Source organism: Euleptes europaea, chromosome 3, assembly GCF_029931775.1.
Source record: "Euleptes europaea isolate rEulEur1 chromosome 3, rEulEur1.hap1, whole genome shotgun sequence".
NCBI classification, from domain to species: domain Eukaryota; kingdom Metazoa; phylum Chordata; class Lepidosauria; order Squamata; family Sphaerodactylidae; genus Euleptes; species Euleptes europaea.
In genome coordinates, this window is record NC_079314.1 from 107,268,201 (window position 1) to 107,285,635 (window position 17,435).

General features: G+C 45.3%; 1 protein-coding gene across 1 annotated transcript; it reads left to right on the top strand.

Moving 5' to 3' along the window:
- Positions 1–237: 237 nt before the first annotated feature.
- Positions 238–14,403, top strand: SLC25A18 (solute carrier family 25 member 18). Its single transcript, XM_056846593.1, has 9 exons — positions 238–260; positions 2,456–2,578; positions 4,376–4,431; positions 5,314–5,404; positions 6,136–6,254; positions 7,972–8,164; positions 10,734–10,888; positions 13,276–13,351; positions 14,245–14,403. The coding sequence occupies exons 1-9, from the start codon at positions 238–240 to the stop codon at positions 14,384–14,386; spliced, it is 978 nt and encodes a 325-aa protein (XP_056702571.1). The 3' UTR covers positions 14,387–14,403.
- Positions 14,404–17,435: the final 3,032 nt, after the last annotated feature.

A 17,435-nucleotide genomic window follows, 5' to 3' on the forward strand; every position in this document is an offset into this window, starting at 1 on the left:
TGCACTCTTTGATAAAAACCATGTAATCTGCGAGTCTATTAAGTGATAAATTGCCATTCTGTGTTTGAGCTGACACCATAATTTGTTATCTGTAGCACAATCCCGGCAAGTTGTGCGTCAAAACATAGTAATGGGGTTTTCTCTCCCAGCTGAGCTATAAACAGAGCTAAGTGCCTCCTTGCGGAAAGAGTTTTCCTGTGTCAGCAGCTGCCAAAAAGCAACATCCTCAGTGGGACGATGAGGGACAAAAAGAAGATCAGGTCAGTGGAGCCTTTTTATTCCTTCCCTTTTTAAAAACAACAACAACAAAGTGTGGAATTCCTCCCTAGCCCACATTGTTTTAGCATGTTCACAAAATAATATTGCACAAAATAAATATATCACTCCCCAGATAAAAAAAGCTAATGGCACTTTTCTGAGAAGCGGATACTGTGTTATCTGCTATCATGTAGATCAGTGAATTTGTGTGAGAGACGTGGCCACTTTTCTCTTTATAGTGTCAAGAAGAAATGAATTTTATTTCCCCCTTTTTAAAAGTGTGAAATGGCAGATGAATAGCTAATTGAGGGGAAAGGAAAATATGAATAGCTAATTGAGGGGAAAGGAAAATATGGAATTCTGAAAGTGCCACCCTGCAAGTGAGTAAAATTGACAGCTGCCTGAACCCAGGTATTCTCTATTTTGGCTCCCTCCTTGTGGAACGGCATGCCTGGTGAAGGCAGAAAGACTCCCGAGTGTCTATCCTTATGCAGAAAGCATACAAGATAGGGTTGCCAACCTCCAGGTGGTGGCTGGAGATCTCTTCAGGTGACAGAGATGGGGTCACCTGGAGAAAATGACTACTTTGGAGGGTAGACTCCATGGCATTATACCCTACTGAAGTCCCTCCCTTCCCCAAACCCTGCCCTCCTCAGGCTCCACCCACCAAAATCTCTAGGTATTTCTGAGTCCGGAGCTGGCAACTCTAGGACAGGATTGCACTAATTGTCTGGAAATCTGTAGGCAGTCTTCATTGTGTTGTTTATTGCATATATTATAGGGTTGCCAAATTAGGTTTGGGAAATTCCTGGAGATTTGGGGGTGGAGCCTGGGAAAGGTGGGGCTTGGGGAGAGGAGGAACCTCAGCCGGGTACAATGCCATAGAGCCCAGCCCCCAAAGCTGCCATTTTCTCCAGGTAAACTGATCTCTGTACATAAGAGATGAGTTGTAATTCCAGGAGATCTCCATACCCCACCTGGAGGTTGGTGACCCTAATGATACTGTTTTGCTGTGTTGTTTTCCTGTTTTGCAATCCTGCTTTATTTATATGTATTATTTGGTTTTGTAGCTTATTATCTGAGCTTGGAAAACCAAAATATGACATTGTTTGCATGTACAATATTCTGTTTTTGTTGCATTGTTTGCAATTACACAATGTACAGTCTCAGCAAGAAAGGAGGAGGGCTATAAATGATGTAAGGAATAACATAAATTAAATAAGGAGAATTAGACTAACACACAGAGGGTGGGACCCTTCATTGGCTTTTGGTGGGATCTATCAACGGCTGTTTGCCCTGTTCCTGGCCTTCCTGGAAACATCTAGCTGGCCACTGTTGGAAACAGGATACTGGAATATGTGGACTCACTCTGGCTTTCAAATACTCTTCATCTGGCTGGATGTTAGTTAAGGAGAGCCAGCGTGGCATAGTGGTTAAGAGAGGTGGTTTGGAACGGTGGACTCTGATCCGGAGAACCAGGTTTGATTCCCCACTCCTCCACATGAGCGGCGGAGGCTCATCTGGTGAACTGGACTAGTTTCCCCACTCCTACACACGAAGCCAGCTGGGTGACCTTGGGCTAGTCACAGTTCTCTCAGAATTCTCTCAGCCTCACCTACCTCACAAGGTGTCTGTTGTGGGGAGGGGAAGGGAAGGTGATTGTAAGCCGGTTTGAGTCTCCCTTAAGTGGTAAAGAAAGTCGGCATATAAAAATCAACTCTTCCTCCTCCTCCTCCTTCAACATGAACATAAAAAGGGGACTGGAATGCATTTTTGTTGCTTCTTCCCAGAAGACATTGGCATGTCCTGGCACTCACTGCACCTTGTGCCCACCGAAGCTGGTAGAAAACTCCACCTAGGGTGATTACAGCCTTCAACATCATGGTCTAAAATATCTGTTTTTCTCTGTCTTTTTTTTTTTTTTTAATTTTCTTGATCAGTCCGATGAACGGTTCTGGAGATCTCAGAAGCTTACACACCATGTCATGTTATTTTGGTTGGTCTTCATAAAGGGCGTTCGTTTTTGGGCTCATGTTAAGTAAGAGCCTTCCAATGATTGAAAAAGAAGAAGAAGCAGGCTTCTGCTAGAAGAGGGAGTCTTGGATTCAACCCATTTGGTAGACAAGTGGGAGGAAACATTTTCTAAACAAAATAAACTTGCTGCGTGTACTCTAACACTTCTCCTTCTCCTTTCCAGCCTTCCCGCAAAATTGATCAATGGAGGAATAGCTGGGCTTGTGGGGGTGACCTGTGTCTTCCCTATTGATTTAGCCAAAACCCGTCTCCAGAACCAGCAAGGACAAGGAGTCTACACTGGAATGTATGTGATCTAAGACCTTCTCAAGTGTGGTGGGACATTTGGCTTGAAGCTCGAGCGCCTCCTGGTTATGAATCTGTTGGGGAATGGCTTCAATGTTTCTCACTTCCCTATATTCCCCCCCCCCACATTTGTTCACTTACATGATGTTCCTGAAGATGATATATCTACAAAATGCAAACCGCCACCATGTTCTGGACCTGGTTTTATTGGGCTCCCAGAGCATGTGATGGCAATTTCTCTTATTTGATGGTCCAGAGCTGGGGGGGGGGGAGTGGGGAATTCATCAGGCAAAACCACATGCAAGCTGTGTTAGACTAGCCTTGAGGAATATGGCAGCTAACATAATAATTTAGACTGTCCAATTTCTAGGGTTGCCAGCTCTGGGTTAGGAATTACCAGGAGATTTTCGGGGTGGAGCCTGAGGAGGGCGGGGTTTGGAAAGGGACGGACTTCAATGCCATAGAGTCCAATGGCCAAAGTGGCCATTTTCTCAAGGGGAACTTATTTCTATCGCCTGGTGATCAGTTGTAATAGCGGGAGATCTCCAGCCACCACCTGGAGGTTGGCAACCCTACCAATTTCCCAAAGGGAAGGTGGATAATTTAACTAGTAATTACGTAATGCTTCAGGATAGTTTCAGGTGGGTAGCCATGTTGGTCTGCAATAGAAGAGCAGAATTTGAGCCCAGTAGCCTCTTAAAAACCAACTATTGAAAGCTTATACTCTGGGAATTGTGTTGGTCTGTAAGTTGTTACTGGACTTGAATCTTGCAATCCTTCAAGGTGCTTCACATGCAAAATGCTTTCAGATCTCATTCTTTACCATACATGAGGGGCGAGGCCAAGAAGAAGTGGCTTGCCTAAGATCACTTACTACAGGGCTCCCCGATCTTTTTGAGGCTGCAGGCACCTTTGGAATTCTGACACAGTGTTGTGGGCGCAGGCAGCCACAAAACAGCTGTCACAGAATGGCTTCTGCAGCTTACCTTTGGTCACACAGGGAAGAAGATCCTTGTGCTGTGGTGGCAGCTCATAACAAAGCAAAGCCGTCAAATCTCCAGTGGCCAATCAGAAACTCTGTGGGCAAAAGCCCTACATGGCCCTGCCCACATTTTAAAAGTACTTTGCAGGTGCCAAAGCCCCCCCGGGTGCCACATTGGGGACCCCTGACTTACTAGGTTATGAAGCCGACTGCTACGAAGTCCGGCTATTGTTCCACCTAGTTCTCTATTGTCCAGTCTGACTGGTAGTGGATCTAAAGCATCTTTACTTCAGAAAATGTATATGCTGCATCTCCAGAAATCTGCTCAAGGTGGCTTTCCTAATGCCCGCTAAATGAGAACGAAGAGGAGATTCCTGGGATTGAACCTGGGATCTTCTGTATGCAAAGCAGATTCTCTGCCACTGAGCCATGGCCCTTCCTGGCAGAGGCTGGGTTTGTACCAATTACTTCCTAGTTTAGGACTGCTTTTCATCCTCTCTATGCTGTACTGCCCTGACCTGGATAGCCCGGGATAGCCTGATCTCAACAGATCTCAGAATCTAAGCAGGGCAAATATTTGAATGGGAGACCTCTGAAGGAATACCCGGGTTGTGACACGGAGGCAGGCAATGGCAAACTACCTCTGAACATCTCTTGCCTTGAAAACCCTACAGGGTTGCCATAAGTTAGCTGTGACTTGATGGCCAAAAAAATAGGTTGTGCTAGCTTTCAGATATCATAGTCACTAGGGGATTACAAATGGCAGTCATTCTCTTGGCTCACTCGTGTTTTCTTTATTCCCCAATGTGGTCCCAGGCGGGATTGTTTGGTGAAGACCATTCGCTCGGAAGGGTTCTTCGGCATGTATCGAGGTAGGTCTTCAGAAAAACAGAAGCATCTTCTTGTGCTACTGACTTGCAACTGCACAAGGCCATAGATCCAGGGCACTTTCACACGTGCCGAATAATGCACTTTCAGTCCAGTTTCAATGCACTTTGAAGCTGGATTTTACTGTGTGAACTGGCAAAATCTACTTGCAAACTATAGTTAAAGTGTACTGAAAGCGGATTGAAAGTGCATCATATGGTATGTGTGAAAGTGCCCTCTGTGTTTGTTTTTGGATTATCCTCCTTAAGTCTGTGTACCCCAGAGGGCTAAGCACACATTACAGAGAGCACACATTGGGTGTGGGATCTTCACCCTGTGTAAATCAGACTTAAGTTGTGGGTTTTCCACAATTCCTGCACACAAGGTGCCAGATTCAGGTCGCAGGTGCAGTGTGCATGGAGAAGGGGCTTCAAGCCTTCCCATCCTTACTGTTTTCCCAACCTGAAGCAGGCAGGTGCTATTTGGTCCTCTGGGGAAACCCACATGTTCCCTGCTATACTTCCCCCTTAAGTGCCCATCATAATCTCTAAGAATGAGCAACAGCGACCTCTTGTGTTCAATCTTTGGGCACCAAGTCCAAAGAGCCGCATCAGTCTTTTGGAAACTTTATAAGACTTCTAAAAACATTTGATAGCCTTTGCACTGTTTGCTAAAATAGGATAACACTTATCATTAATGTTTCAACTGGTTTAATCTGATTTTAAAAGGTATTTAATCTATATGCACTTGGGTCAAATAGCAATTAATCAAACTTTCAGGATTAGGAGCGTCCAAAACAGGTATAGTAAGTTATACTTCTTGCAGGGGGAGAAAGTATGTTCCTTTACTCCAAAGCAAATCTTTATTACTTTCCCATCTTCACACAGGAGCCGCTGTAAATCTAACTCTGGTCACTCCTGAAAAAGCAATCAAGCTGGCAGCCAATGATTTCTTCCGACAGTTGCTTACCCAGGATGGGTATGGTGGAAAGAGACGACTCTTGTTTTTGTTGTACTTTTTTTGTGCATCAGTGTATTTCACTGTTAAGATATATGACTTAAGTTTTGTATGGGTTTGTCTGACTTTGTGAGTAGATTGGGAGCCAGCGTGGTGTAGTGGTTAAGAACGGTGGTTTAGAGCAGTGGATTCGGATCTGTAGAACCGGGTTTGATTCCCCACTCCTCCACATGAGCAGCGGACGTTAATTTGGTGAACTGGATTTGTTTCCCCACTCCTACACATAAGGCCAGCTGGGTGACCTTGGGCTAGTCACACTCAGCCCCACCTACCTCACAGGGTGTCTATTCTGGGGAAGGGAAGGTAATTGTAAGCCGGCCTTAAGTGGCAGAGAAAGTTGGCATATAAAAACTAACTCTTCTTCTTTTGTGAATAACTATCCAGCCAATTCTCAGAGCCAGCGTGGTGTGAGAGCCAGTTTGGTGTAGTTGTTAAGAACGGCGGACTCTGATCTGGAGAACTGGGTTTGATTCCCCTCTCCTCTACATGAAGCCTACTGGGTGACCTTGGGCCAGTCACCGTTCTCTCAGAACTTTCTCAGCTGTATCTACCTCACAAATTTCCTGTTGTGGGGTGGGGGGAGAGGAAGGTGATTGTAAACTGCTTTGAGACTCCTTAAAGGTAGAGAAAAGCGAGGTATAGAAACCAACTCTTCTTCTTCAATTCTTGTACATCTATGTTATTCTCAACAGAAAAGAGTTGACGTTGGTGAGGGAGATGCTTGCTGGCTGTGGAGCTGGGACTTGCCAGGTGGTGGTCACATCCCCAATGGAAATGTTGAAAATCCAACTCCAGGATGCTGGACGGCTGGGTGAGTGAGATCCCTTTTGGAGACGATGAAAGTGAGTGGTCATCAGATTGCTTTGTTTCCTACAGTGAAACCTTCTGTTGTTGTGAGCTGGCATAGTGTAGTGCTAAGAGAACAAGCTGTGATTTGGGAGGTCTCCAAATCTTGCCTTTGCCTCAAACTCACTAGGTGACCCTAGGCAAGCCTCTTTTTCTCAATCTCAAACCACCACCACCCACCACCCACCACCACACACACAGCAGTTGTGAATGATAACTCTTGCTGAAGCATGTTAAAGAGTGAAAGTGATATAAATGCAAAATATTACAGTGAAGTCCGCAGGTGTCGTGGCCCTTTAAAATGAAAGTCCTGGGTGCTCAGGAACATTCTTCAGTTGCAGAAACGCTGTGTAGGCTCATAGGAGAGCTCGTCAAATAATGTCAATGCTGGCTATGAAAGCATTTTTTGTGTGTGTGTCTTTTTGCACGGGTCTGACACAGCCAGTAAAAGTGGTAATAAGGCTTTTAAATCCAGCTATTGTTACCAGTTTGGTGCTAAAAACGGCAAGGCATAATGCAGAAACAAAAGCCTTTTCTCTGTCTTTGGATTGGTGGTAGAAAGTGCCATCAAGTTGCTACTGACGTATGGCAACCCTATAGGGTTTTCAAGGCATGGGACAAATGGACAGACGTGGTTTGCCTTTGCTTGCCTTGGCATAGCAACCTTGGACTTCCTTGGTGGTCTTCCATGTCCTATCCAAATTCTAACCAGGGCCCGCCCTCCTTAGCTTCCAAGATTTGATGGGATCAGGCTAGCCTAGGCTAGTGAACTTCATTTTGTTTGGATCCAGTTACTCTCTTCCACTAGGTGAGGTGCCTTGCTGGACTCCTTGCTAGTAGAGGAAGGTTATTACTAGGGCTGTGCCAAAAAAAAAAAAAAAGTTAATTTCAGGTTCGGGTTTATTGGACTTGATTTTTTGGGGGGAAACCCAAAAAAGCCGAATTCGCATACCGGTAAATGTGGGGATTCGGCTTTTTCCGGGTTTCCCGAAAAAATATATTGGGTCCAATAAAGCCTATGGGGGTTTCTGCAGCTTCTGGGGGGGCATTTTTGCAGGTAGAGCCCCCAGATTTGCAGCGTAGCTGCAAGGGACTCTCCTTGCAAGAACCCCCAAGTTTGGTGAAGATTGGGTAAGGGGGTCCGATTTTATGGAGTCTGGGTCGCCTCCATCCTCCTCCATAGAAAATGGTGAAGTGACTGTATTCAGATTCTTTAGAGGGAACTTCACTATGTATCTCAATAGAGGAGCTGGGCTTTAAAGAGATATATTGTATCTCTTGATGAAACACCTCTGTGTCATATTCTATAGTTGCTGACTTTTAATTTTAAAAATTAGAAGGCAGAGCCACATGGAATCTGGTGGAGCATTCATAGATCATAGCAGGGGTGATAGGACATATTTGGAATCTGGTCATTTGAGTGTTATCTGGCCAACCATCACAGGGTGAGTCTTGCAAGCTAGAGGGGGAGGGCATGGATGGAGTCTGGCAGTTCTTGGGATGCAGTCCAGTAATACTTGGACTGACATTTCTGCCTTATAGTAGTACCTCGGTGTGATTTTAAGATGGGATGTGAAGTACTTCTTTAGATAGTGTTAGTGGGGAAACAGTTTAGTGACTATGGGAAGTCAGGAGCGCATGAAAAGAATGATGGGGGCATTGCTGCTGCTTTGTTTTTTCAGCTGCTCATCAGCAGAAGGCGTTGAGGCAGGACGGTCCAGCTGCTCCTGCCACCCATCCACCGCCAGGACAGCCGTACGCTTCTGGGTCCACGGCAGCCTCCAAACGGCCCTCTGCCACTGTGATCGCCAGAGATCTCCTGCAAACCCAGGGACTAGCAGGCCTGTATAAAGGATTGGGGGCCACCCTCCTCAGGTGAAAAGAGGGCGGGAGTTCTCCTTCCATATATTATTGCACTGGATGACAAATGACAGGTTCAGGACTACAGAGTCAGCTTGATGTGTGCTGGACAATAAAAGTACTTAGCCTACACTAAGAAAAAGGACTCATTCTTAACAGACACCCTCTTCATGCCCCAGAAGGATTTCATCTTCTTCACATGGAAGGTCTTTGATTTTTGAACACTCAGCTGGAGTTGGAGCTCCTTACTAGGGTTGCCAACCTCCAGGTGGTGGCTGAAGATCTCCCACTATTACAACTGATCTCCAGCCAATAGGGATCAGTTCACCTGGAGAAAATGGCCACTTTGGCAACTGGACTCTGTCTGTGGCATTGAAGTCCCTCCACAAGCCCTGCCCTCCTCAGGCTCTGCCCTCAAAATCTCCAGGTATTTCCCAACCCGGACCTGGCAACCTTACTCCTTACCCATGTGTTCCTTTGAGCACAAGGACTTCTCCATTGGTTTCCAAGATTGAGGGCAGCCCCACATCTGTGTACACAGCTGCTCTGGATATTAAAGTCAGTGGGGGGAAAGCTGATGTGCGTGTTTGATGATGCTTGGAACTTTGTATTAGATTTGTCTGAGAGCCCTCTGACCACACTCAGGCCAAATAAGTGCAAGGGAGAAGGAACAGAAACTCAACCTGGTTCTCTGTCAGGTGGCAAAATGATGTTTCCAAATTCCCCCCATGTGTTCTGTTTCTTGTCCGAATATGAGCCCTCTGACCACACTCAGGCCAAATAAGTGCAAGGGAGAAGGAACAGAAACTCAGCCTGGTTCTCTGTCAGGTGGCAAAATGATGTTTCCAAATTCCCCCCATGTGTTCTGTTTCTTGTCCATTATATGGGATAATGGTCAAAAGGCTTGGCTGAAAGTAGGGTTACCAGACTCAGATCAACAGAATTTGCAAGCAAATTCTCTTCTGTTTGGACTACCGGCTCAGGGGCAAGTGACACATTATACTGTGTCAGCATGGTGTAGTGGTTAAGAGTGGTGGTTGGAGCAGTGGAGTCTGATCTGGAGAACCGCGTTTGATTCCCCACGCCTCCACATGAGCAGCGGAGGCTAATCTGGTGAACTGGATTTGTTCCCCCACTCCTACACACGAAGCCAGCTGGGTGACCTTTGGCAAGTTACAATTCTGTTAGAGAGCTCTCTCAGCCCCACTTACCTCACAGGGCGTCTGTTGTAGGAAGGGGAAGGGAAGGTGATTGTAAGCCGGTTTGAGTCTCCCTTAAGTGGTAGAGAAAGTCAGCATAAAACCAACTCTTCTTCTTCTACTGTAACTGCATGTAATGAATTTCCAATGGCCCCCGTCCTTTCCAAAGTATCTTCAGGGAAGGGTGAGTAGCTGCAGAGAAGGGATGGGAAGGAAGGAAGGAAGGAAGAGCATGCCCAAAACCTTCCGTGACTGTTTCTTTTTCCCTAAAACTGTCCCTGAAGTCACTTTTATCTCCACTGAGGTCCAGACCTGTGTTTGTAAGGCCATCTGGGCCAGGGTGGTTTGCAAGGGAGAAGAGGGCACCAGCCCAAGCTCTGTTACACTTGGGCTGCTGTGTAGTGTGTATTTTGCCCTTGTCAGACATTCTGTATTAATGGTTACTATGATGCTGGCTGTTTTTTTGCACACTTCCCTACATTTATATCCCTCTGAGCTTCTAAGAAGCTCAAAATGGCTTACATGGTCTGCCACCGAATTAGCTTAAAAGGACCAGATGGGCTTAGCTTCAGCAGTTCAATAATGTCCTAGTCCATGCCATTAGTTAGGTTTAGGTACTTTGCTCACAACTGCCCTGCACTATTGGGCCTTTAGAAGAAGAGTTGGTTTTTATATGCCGATTTTCTCTACCTTTTAAAGAGAACCAAACCAGCTTACAGTCACCTTCCCTTCCCCTCCCCACAACAGACGCTCTGTGAGGTAGGTGGGGCTGAGAGCTCTCTCTGATAGAGCTGTAACTTACCCAAGGTCACCCAGCTGGCTTCGTGTATAGGAGTGGGGGAACAAATCCAGTTTGAGAAATGTGACCAGCCCAATGTCACTCAGCGGGCTTCATGTGGAGGAGTGTGGAAACCAACCTGGTTCACCAGATTAGAGTCCGCCACTCATGTCAAGGAATGGGGAATCAAACCCAGTTCTCCAGATTAGAGTCCGTCACCCATGTCGAGAAATGGGGAATCAAATCCGGCTCTCAAGATTAGAGTCCACCACTCTTAACCATTACACCACGCTGGCTCTCAAGGCTACCCGTTAGCATCAGCCTAAGGCTAAAAAAAATGTAATGTGATGAACATTTAGCTCTCAAGGCTACCCGTTAGCATCAGCCTAAGGCTAAAAAAAATTGTAATGTGATGAACATTTTAGCCATTGTAAATCAAAGATGTATGAGAAGCCTAATGGGAACAGCAGTGTTCAAACTGGGCCAGGAGGATTTTGGGGCGGTAATCCATGGCACTGGATCAGTAGAAGGTCAGTGTGCATCAAAAATGAATGTCTTTCATATGGTTGTAGCATTTACTAAGAAGTTTCTCTTCTACTTCCAACAGGGATGTCCCCTTTTCAGTTATATATTTCCCACTCTTTGCAAACATCAACAAACTGGGACAGAAGCACCATGAAGAGAAAGCTTCTTTCTTGCACTCCTTCATGTCTGGCTGTGCGGCAGGATCCGTGGCTGCAGTGGCGGTGACCCCGCTGGATGGTAACGATCAGACGGTGCAGCTGTCCTTGATGTTGTTGTTCCACGTTGATTGGCCACAGTTTTGCTGGTTCACAGTAAACAAGGCCTCCTCAATGCAAGGGAGCCCTTACCTGGATGGCCCAGGCTAGCCTGATTTCATCAGTTCTTGGAAGCTAAGCAGGGTCGGCCCGGGTATTTGGATGGGAGACCAACAAGGAACTCCAAGGTTTCTACACAGAGGCAGGCAATGGCAAACCACTGTTTAGTGACTATGGGAAGTCAGGAGCGCATGAAAAGATTGTGGAACTCCCTGCCCAAGGATGTGGTGATGGCCGCCAACTTGGAAGGCTTGAAGAGGGGAGTGGACATGTTCATGGAGGAGAGGGCTATTCGTGGCTACTAGTAAAAATGGATAGTAGTCATGATGCATACCTATTCTCTCCAGGATCACAGGAGCATGCCTATTATATGAGGTGCTGTGGAGCACAGGCAGGACAATGCTACTGCAGTTGTCTTGTTTGTGGGCTTCCTAGAGGCACCTGGTTGGCCACTGTGTGAACAGACTGCTGGACTTGATGGGCCTTGGTCTCATCCAGTATGACCTTTCTTATGTTCTTATGTTCACATGTTTGTCTCTTGCCTTGAAAACCCTGCAGGGTTGCCATAAGTCGGCTATGATTTGACAACCCTTCCCACCACCAAAGCAAGTTCCATTAAGCCCTTCTCAGGGCTGCTACACAAGTGACACCATTTCCAGCCGTACTGTAAAGCAAACCCACACTTCAACAAGATGGGCTACATGTTTGTTTGGCTTTTTGTTAACAGTTCGTCCATATGCTCCTGTTCAGCAACTAAGAGACCTTGCTGATATGTGGTGACCCCTTCGAGTTTTCAAGGCAAGAGATGAACAGAGGTGGCTCGCCATCACCTGCCTCTGCACTTCCCTGCACTTCCTCAGTGGTCTCCCATCCAAGTACTAACCAGGGCCGGCCCTGCTTACCTTCCAAGATCTGACTAGCCTAGGCCATCCAGGTCAGGGCAAAAAAGTTAGGGTTGTGTTAGGTGAGCATTGCCTGGAATAGTGCTGACGTACCGATCATCTTAAATGGGGTAGCATGAAGTTCGAGAGAGTCGTATCGGTGATCCAGCCTAGCCTAGTAAAGAATCACAGAATCGGAAAGGACCACCAGGGTCATCTATTCCAACCCCCTGCACAATGCAGGAAATTCCAAACTACCTCTCCCACACACACCCAGTGACCCCTACTCCATACCCAGAAGATGGCCAAGATGCCCTCCCTCTCATGATCTGCCTAAGTTTGCAGAATCAGCTCTGTTGACAGATGGCCATCTAGCCTCTGCTTAAAAGCCTCCAGGGAAGGAAAGCTCACCACCTCCCGAGGAAGCCTGTTCCACTGAGGAACCGTTCTGTTAGAAAATTCTTCCTAATGTCTAGATGGAAACTCTTTTGATTTAATTTCAACCTGTTGGTTCTGGTCCGACCTTCTGGGGCAACACAAAACAACTTAGCACCATCCTCTATATGACAGCCCTTCAAGTACTTCAAGAGTGTCAGACTTTGACTTAAATCCCATGAAGCTCACAGCTTGGGACAGTTTTTCTGCCTTTTCTGTTCTGGGGTTAAAATGAGGAGGGGAGAGAACCATGTAGTGCCCCGAGCTTCTTGGAAGAAAGTGGGATCAAAATGTAATTAATTAATAAAAATAAAGACTAAGAGTTTGAGGTCTTTGGTTCAAATGTTAGCTCAGCCAAGACAGTGACGAGATTCATATTATGATGCCAGAGAATACATTTTCTCCCCCATTTCCTGCCTTGCCCAATGTTGGCCAAACTCACTGGAATACTTATAACTAGAATGTACAGCGCTTTTGGGGTTAGGAAGCGGTATGTAATATGACTAATATTTGATGAAGCTGTGATTTAGGTGCATGGACTCTGACATCCTGACCCTTTCTTATATTATCTGATAAAGAGGATTATATTCTTAATAAAGGGGATTGGACAGACTTTTGGAGGGTACGTCCAACACAGGCTACCAGCCATGGTGACTAAAGGGACTCTTTGGTTCGGAAGCTGAAAACCTCCGGATACCTGTCCTAGGAGGCAACATGAGGCCAAAGCCTTGGTCTCTAAGCCCTGTTGTTGGCCCTCACACAGTAAATTGCGTGTAACAGGATGCTGGACTTGGAGGGACCACTGATCTGAGCCAGCAGGGCTTTTCTTATATATTGAGGGTCGAGCTGTGTGCATTCATGGCCAAGAAACAAAATTAAATAATTCAAGTGTTGCATCAAGTCTTGTCATTCCGTATTTTTTTTCATATTAAAAATAAATCATTCAAAGCAGATTAGGTTGTATATAATCAAATGAACTTGTCGCTTGTTTTAGTTCTAAAAACCCGAATTCAAACGCTCAAGAAAGGCCTTGGCGAGGACACCTATAATGGGATCATTGACTGTGCCAGGTAAGCCAAACGGGGGAATAGTTGTAATGAAACGGAGGCCGTGATTAAACCGCTTCATTTGTAAGTCTTTCGACCCGCTGTTCCTTACAGTGCTGGTTAGGAAAAAGAAATCAGTTTGACTCCTTGCTTGCCGCAGCAAGTATATGCCAGAGACACATCAGTGTTTTTGTGCCAAGATAGTCCTCAAAACTGGGAGTATTGATTGGAGCCACAGATCCACAATACATGTACGTAGGATGCACATCTGTTTGCTGCCAGCGTATCAGCAGCGTCCCTATGCCCCACATACAGTTTGCTTGTAGACCGTGAAGCTCCGCTCACATTCCTCCTTTGCTAAAAACTTGAGGAAAATGGGAGGACTTAGGAACAGCTAGTCCATGCCCTTTGGGGGAAAGCCTGCTTTGCATTGTGAAATTATTTTGTCCATTTAGCTTGCGCATCTTGCCGATGTTCAGTAGAACTGTTCAGGCTGAGTTTACTTCACCAACTACTTCTTGCCATTTTATCACGAGGCGCGTATTAAATTCATTGCTCCCCTGAACAGTGGATTCCCCAATAAGCCAGTACAGTTCCTGACTAAGAGGCTCCTGATGGGTGAAACTCCATACTTTTCGCTCCCAACTGCCAAATTCTGTGCCATCGCAATTAAAACTCGCAAAAATAGGGTGGAAAAACATGATCAAACCTTGCTATACTTTTAGAAATATTAAGATGTTAATTCTCATATGTTTGAATTTTTTTTTACATTTTAGTATCATTAGACTTTCATCTAATTTTGTAATTTATATTAGTTTTGCAGTTCTATTAACTCAGATAATTTTATGTATTAACTTTTGGCTGATCAAACAGACCGTATCAATAAATACATACATACAACCGCTTCTCACCTGCAGGAAGGTCTGGATTCATGAGGGCCCAGCCGCCTTCATGAAAGGGGCCGGGTGCCGGGCACTGGTGATCGCTCCTCTCTTTGGCATTGCTCAAGGGGTCTACTTCATTGGCATTGGAGAATACATTCTGGGATTTTTCCACTAGCGCCCACGGCAGCCGAGCTGACCGCTGTTCAGGATTGCACAAACTCCCTAAACGGACTGTTGGAAAGGCAGAGACTGTTCGGTGAACATATATAGACACACTGCTAAGCAAGACATGCGGCTTCTCCTGCCCCAGGAAGAGAGCGCTCAGTGCTCCATCATGACGACCAGTGTTCTGTTTTCTAGTAACAAACTTCCTGAGTGGCTATTGGGCAAAAGCTAACCCCTTGTGTCCCTAGGGCTGCAATCTTGTGTGAATGCAACTGAGTAAACCATCGCCCCTGTTTATAAACTGCAGAAATGGGCACGGGACCAGACATACTTCTCTTCTAATTGGACAGAAGGCTGCTCTTCGAAACTAGATTATCTAGTGTTTGAGCCTTAAAACAAGGTATAGGACAGCAGCAGAGGTATTCAATGGAGGCAGGAATATTCAGAGAACACCTGCCCTTTTAACCATTTTTTTTTGTTTTAGAGTTTGGGGTGTTCCGGTACCTTTCTTTTTCTTGCCCTGTTTCTCTGAAAATGGGGGAGGATGCGAGAAGAGAATGCAATAGTGATCACATGGAAACCATCAAGGGTTAAGTAGTAATTAAGTGCTTGTTTGTTCTCGGCTCGAACTGTCCTACCCCACTAATAATCAGGTCAGACAAGATTGAACAAGGTTAACTTCTCGAAGTGATCTTTTCCTTTGCATCAGTTTGTTTAGTGGCTGGAACATTTTTATATCCCACAGAGGTAAGTGGAACAAACCAGTGACCTTATGTAGATCCTCTAGAGGTGATACACAGGTATTCAAATTCAGGCTGAAAGAACTGTACCCTTGGAGTGTTTGAGGTTTTGGCACCACTGTGCCAAAGAAGGGAAAGCACTAGTTGTAATTAAAAGTAGCCACAAGTAAGGGAGCTATTGATAGAGAGGCTTATAAATTGTATAGTAACACAGGCTTCTTTCAAAGGAGTTGCCATCTACCAAGTCAGACCATTTGCCCATCCAGTCTGCTGTCTGTTCCAACTAGCAACGGTTCAGGTGTTCAGCAAAATCTTTTGTAAGTGGTGCTTGAACTTGGGACCTTCTATTGAGTTATGGGCCTTCCTGGAGCAGGGTCTGACTATTTATAAGTCACCTGCATGGGAAGGACGTACTTTATGTGGTGCTTTTGGGTTGAATTGTATAACCTGACCTCTTGCATTTCTGCTATGGTGTGTTCTCTGTAGAACATTCTCATGGGAAGCTGGCGCTTATTCCTCAGAGCCATCTTGCTATTTTTTAAAGAGGCTTTGGCACCACCACCCTCTTGCTTTTCATTGTGTGTCAATAACATATTAAGCACAGGCTTTTGTCTCACTGTACATGTTTCTACTGTGGCGCACAGCTCCAGTGGGTGGAGCACCAAGGGGAAACAGCTATGGACTGTCAACAAGCATGAGTTGGGGTCATAACAATGTATGCCAAGGAGATATTTTTTTTAACAGCCTGAGTTGACATGCTAAAAATGTTGGTGTTAAAGGAGAACCACTGGCCAAGAGAAAGAGACTTATTCTTCACTACTATTTGTTCCTTGAACAAGCAAGGAAAAGAGTGGTATCTGTCAATGGCCTCCCAACAGAAGAAACAAATCCTGCAAAGCAATTAAGAGTATTACAGATGGGGAACACTCTTTCATCAGCATCTTTAACTCTTGGAATACAATAGGAAGAGTCAATGTGGCCTAAAACAATGAAATTTTGGAACACTGTTGGAAGCTCTGTATTCTTTTGTAGGGGGATTACTTCCACAGTCCTTTTAATAGGTGAAGCTGGGGTAGCACTATAAGGTGAATAGTTACTATTTCTGCTAGTTTCCAATAAAACTTTAACAACATGTATAGCTTCTTTGTAAATCATTCCGTTTTACAGTAAAACAACATGCCCGCTGATCTCTAGTTCTCCTTATGACTTGTCCCCAAGGCACCTTAGGAATTTTGACACAGCGTGGTGGGAGCAGCTATTAAATGGCTGCTGAAAGAGGCGGAGCCATTCATAAAATGGCTGCTGCTGCAGCTTACCTTCGGTCACACAGTGGAGATTTTTGTGCTGTGGTGGCAGCTGCTGCCAAAGCAACATTTTACAAAATCTGCCCAGCCAACCAAATCTCCAATGGCAAAAGCCCTTGGTAGGTGCCACGACATCTATGGGCACCACGTTGGGGACCCTGAACTACAGTCACTCCACCAGGTACTGCAGCAACATAGAACAAAAACCTAACACACTTGGCACTTGGACCTAAGGAGGAAGATATATCACTTGGTTCTTTAAAGATACAAACTTTTTGCTTTATCTGTTGAACCTTGTTGACTTACCTGTTTGCCTTTACCTTTGTTGGAAGGTTGGATTCTGTGCAATTGCTTATAAAATATTGTATGATTACCTTAGTTTTTATACATTACTGAGATGTTTGATAGAAATTCGTAGTGAACATAGTATATAATATTATTATAGCCTAGTGTTGTATTTTTTGGTCATACTCCACCAGGTACTGCAGCAACAGAGAACAAAAAACTATCACACATTTATTTTATTTTAACAAAGAAATTACAGGGCTAGCCTTTATATATATGTGTGTGTATTTTGAAGCCACATATACAGAACAAAAGGTTGGTGCTGATCACGTCACCTTACGTTGCAGCAATCCAAGAGAAATATATGCTCTGTTAAAACCAAGTATGGACGAAACTGTAGGGTAAGCAGTGTGGGGTTGATGACGAACCTTGAAGGGAGTGGCTTAAGCAACGTCTGACCACTGATCCCCCCCACTTCTACCAAGCCAGCCAAATGGCGCACTCCTTGTATCACATACCACTGGTCTGGGGAAAGAGGTCTTCCATCCTTTTTCCCAGCCAAGCTAAGCACAGCCGGTTTGGAAAAACAATAATAATTTAAGTGAAGAGCTAACACAGGACAACACAGTATATAGCACTGAGTACATTTTAAGGGTGTTTTTACTAGAGATGCTCAGGCATCTCCCCTTCACTGTGGCAGTGGAAGAGAATCCACTCTGCTTTGTAACAT

Bases quoted from the DNA above. Each gene is read 5' to 3' on its own strand.
- SLC25A18 (XM_056846593.1), top strand. From the start codon at position 238: ATGAGGGACAAAAAGAAGATCAG. The intron at 2,579-4,375 runs GTATGTGATCTA...ATGTGGTCCCAG, and splicing joins CAAGGAGTCTACACTGGAAT to GCGGGATTGTTTGGTGAAGA. The intron at 6,255-7,971 runs GTGAGTGAGATC...TTGTTTTTTCAG, and splicing joins CCAGGATGCTGGACGGCTGG to CTGCTCATCAGCAGAAGGCG.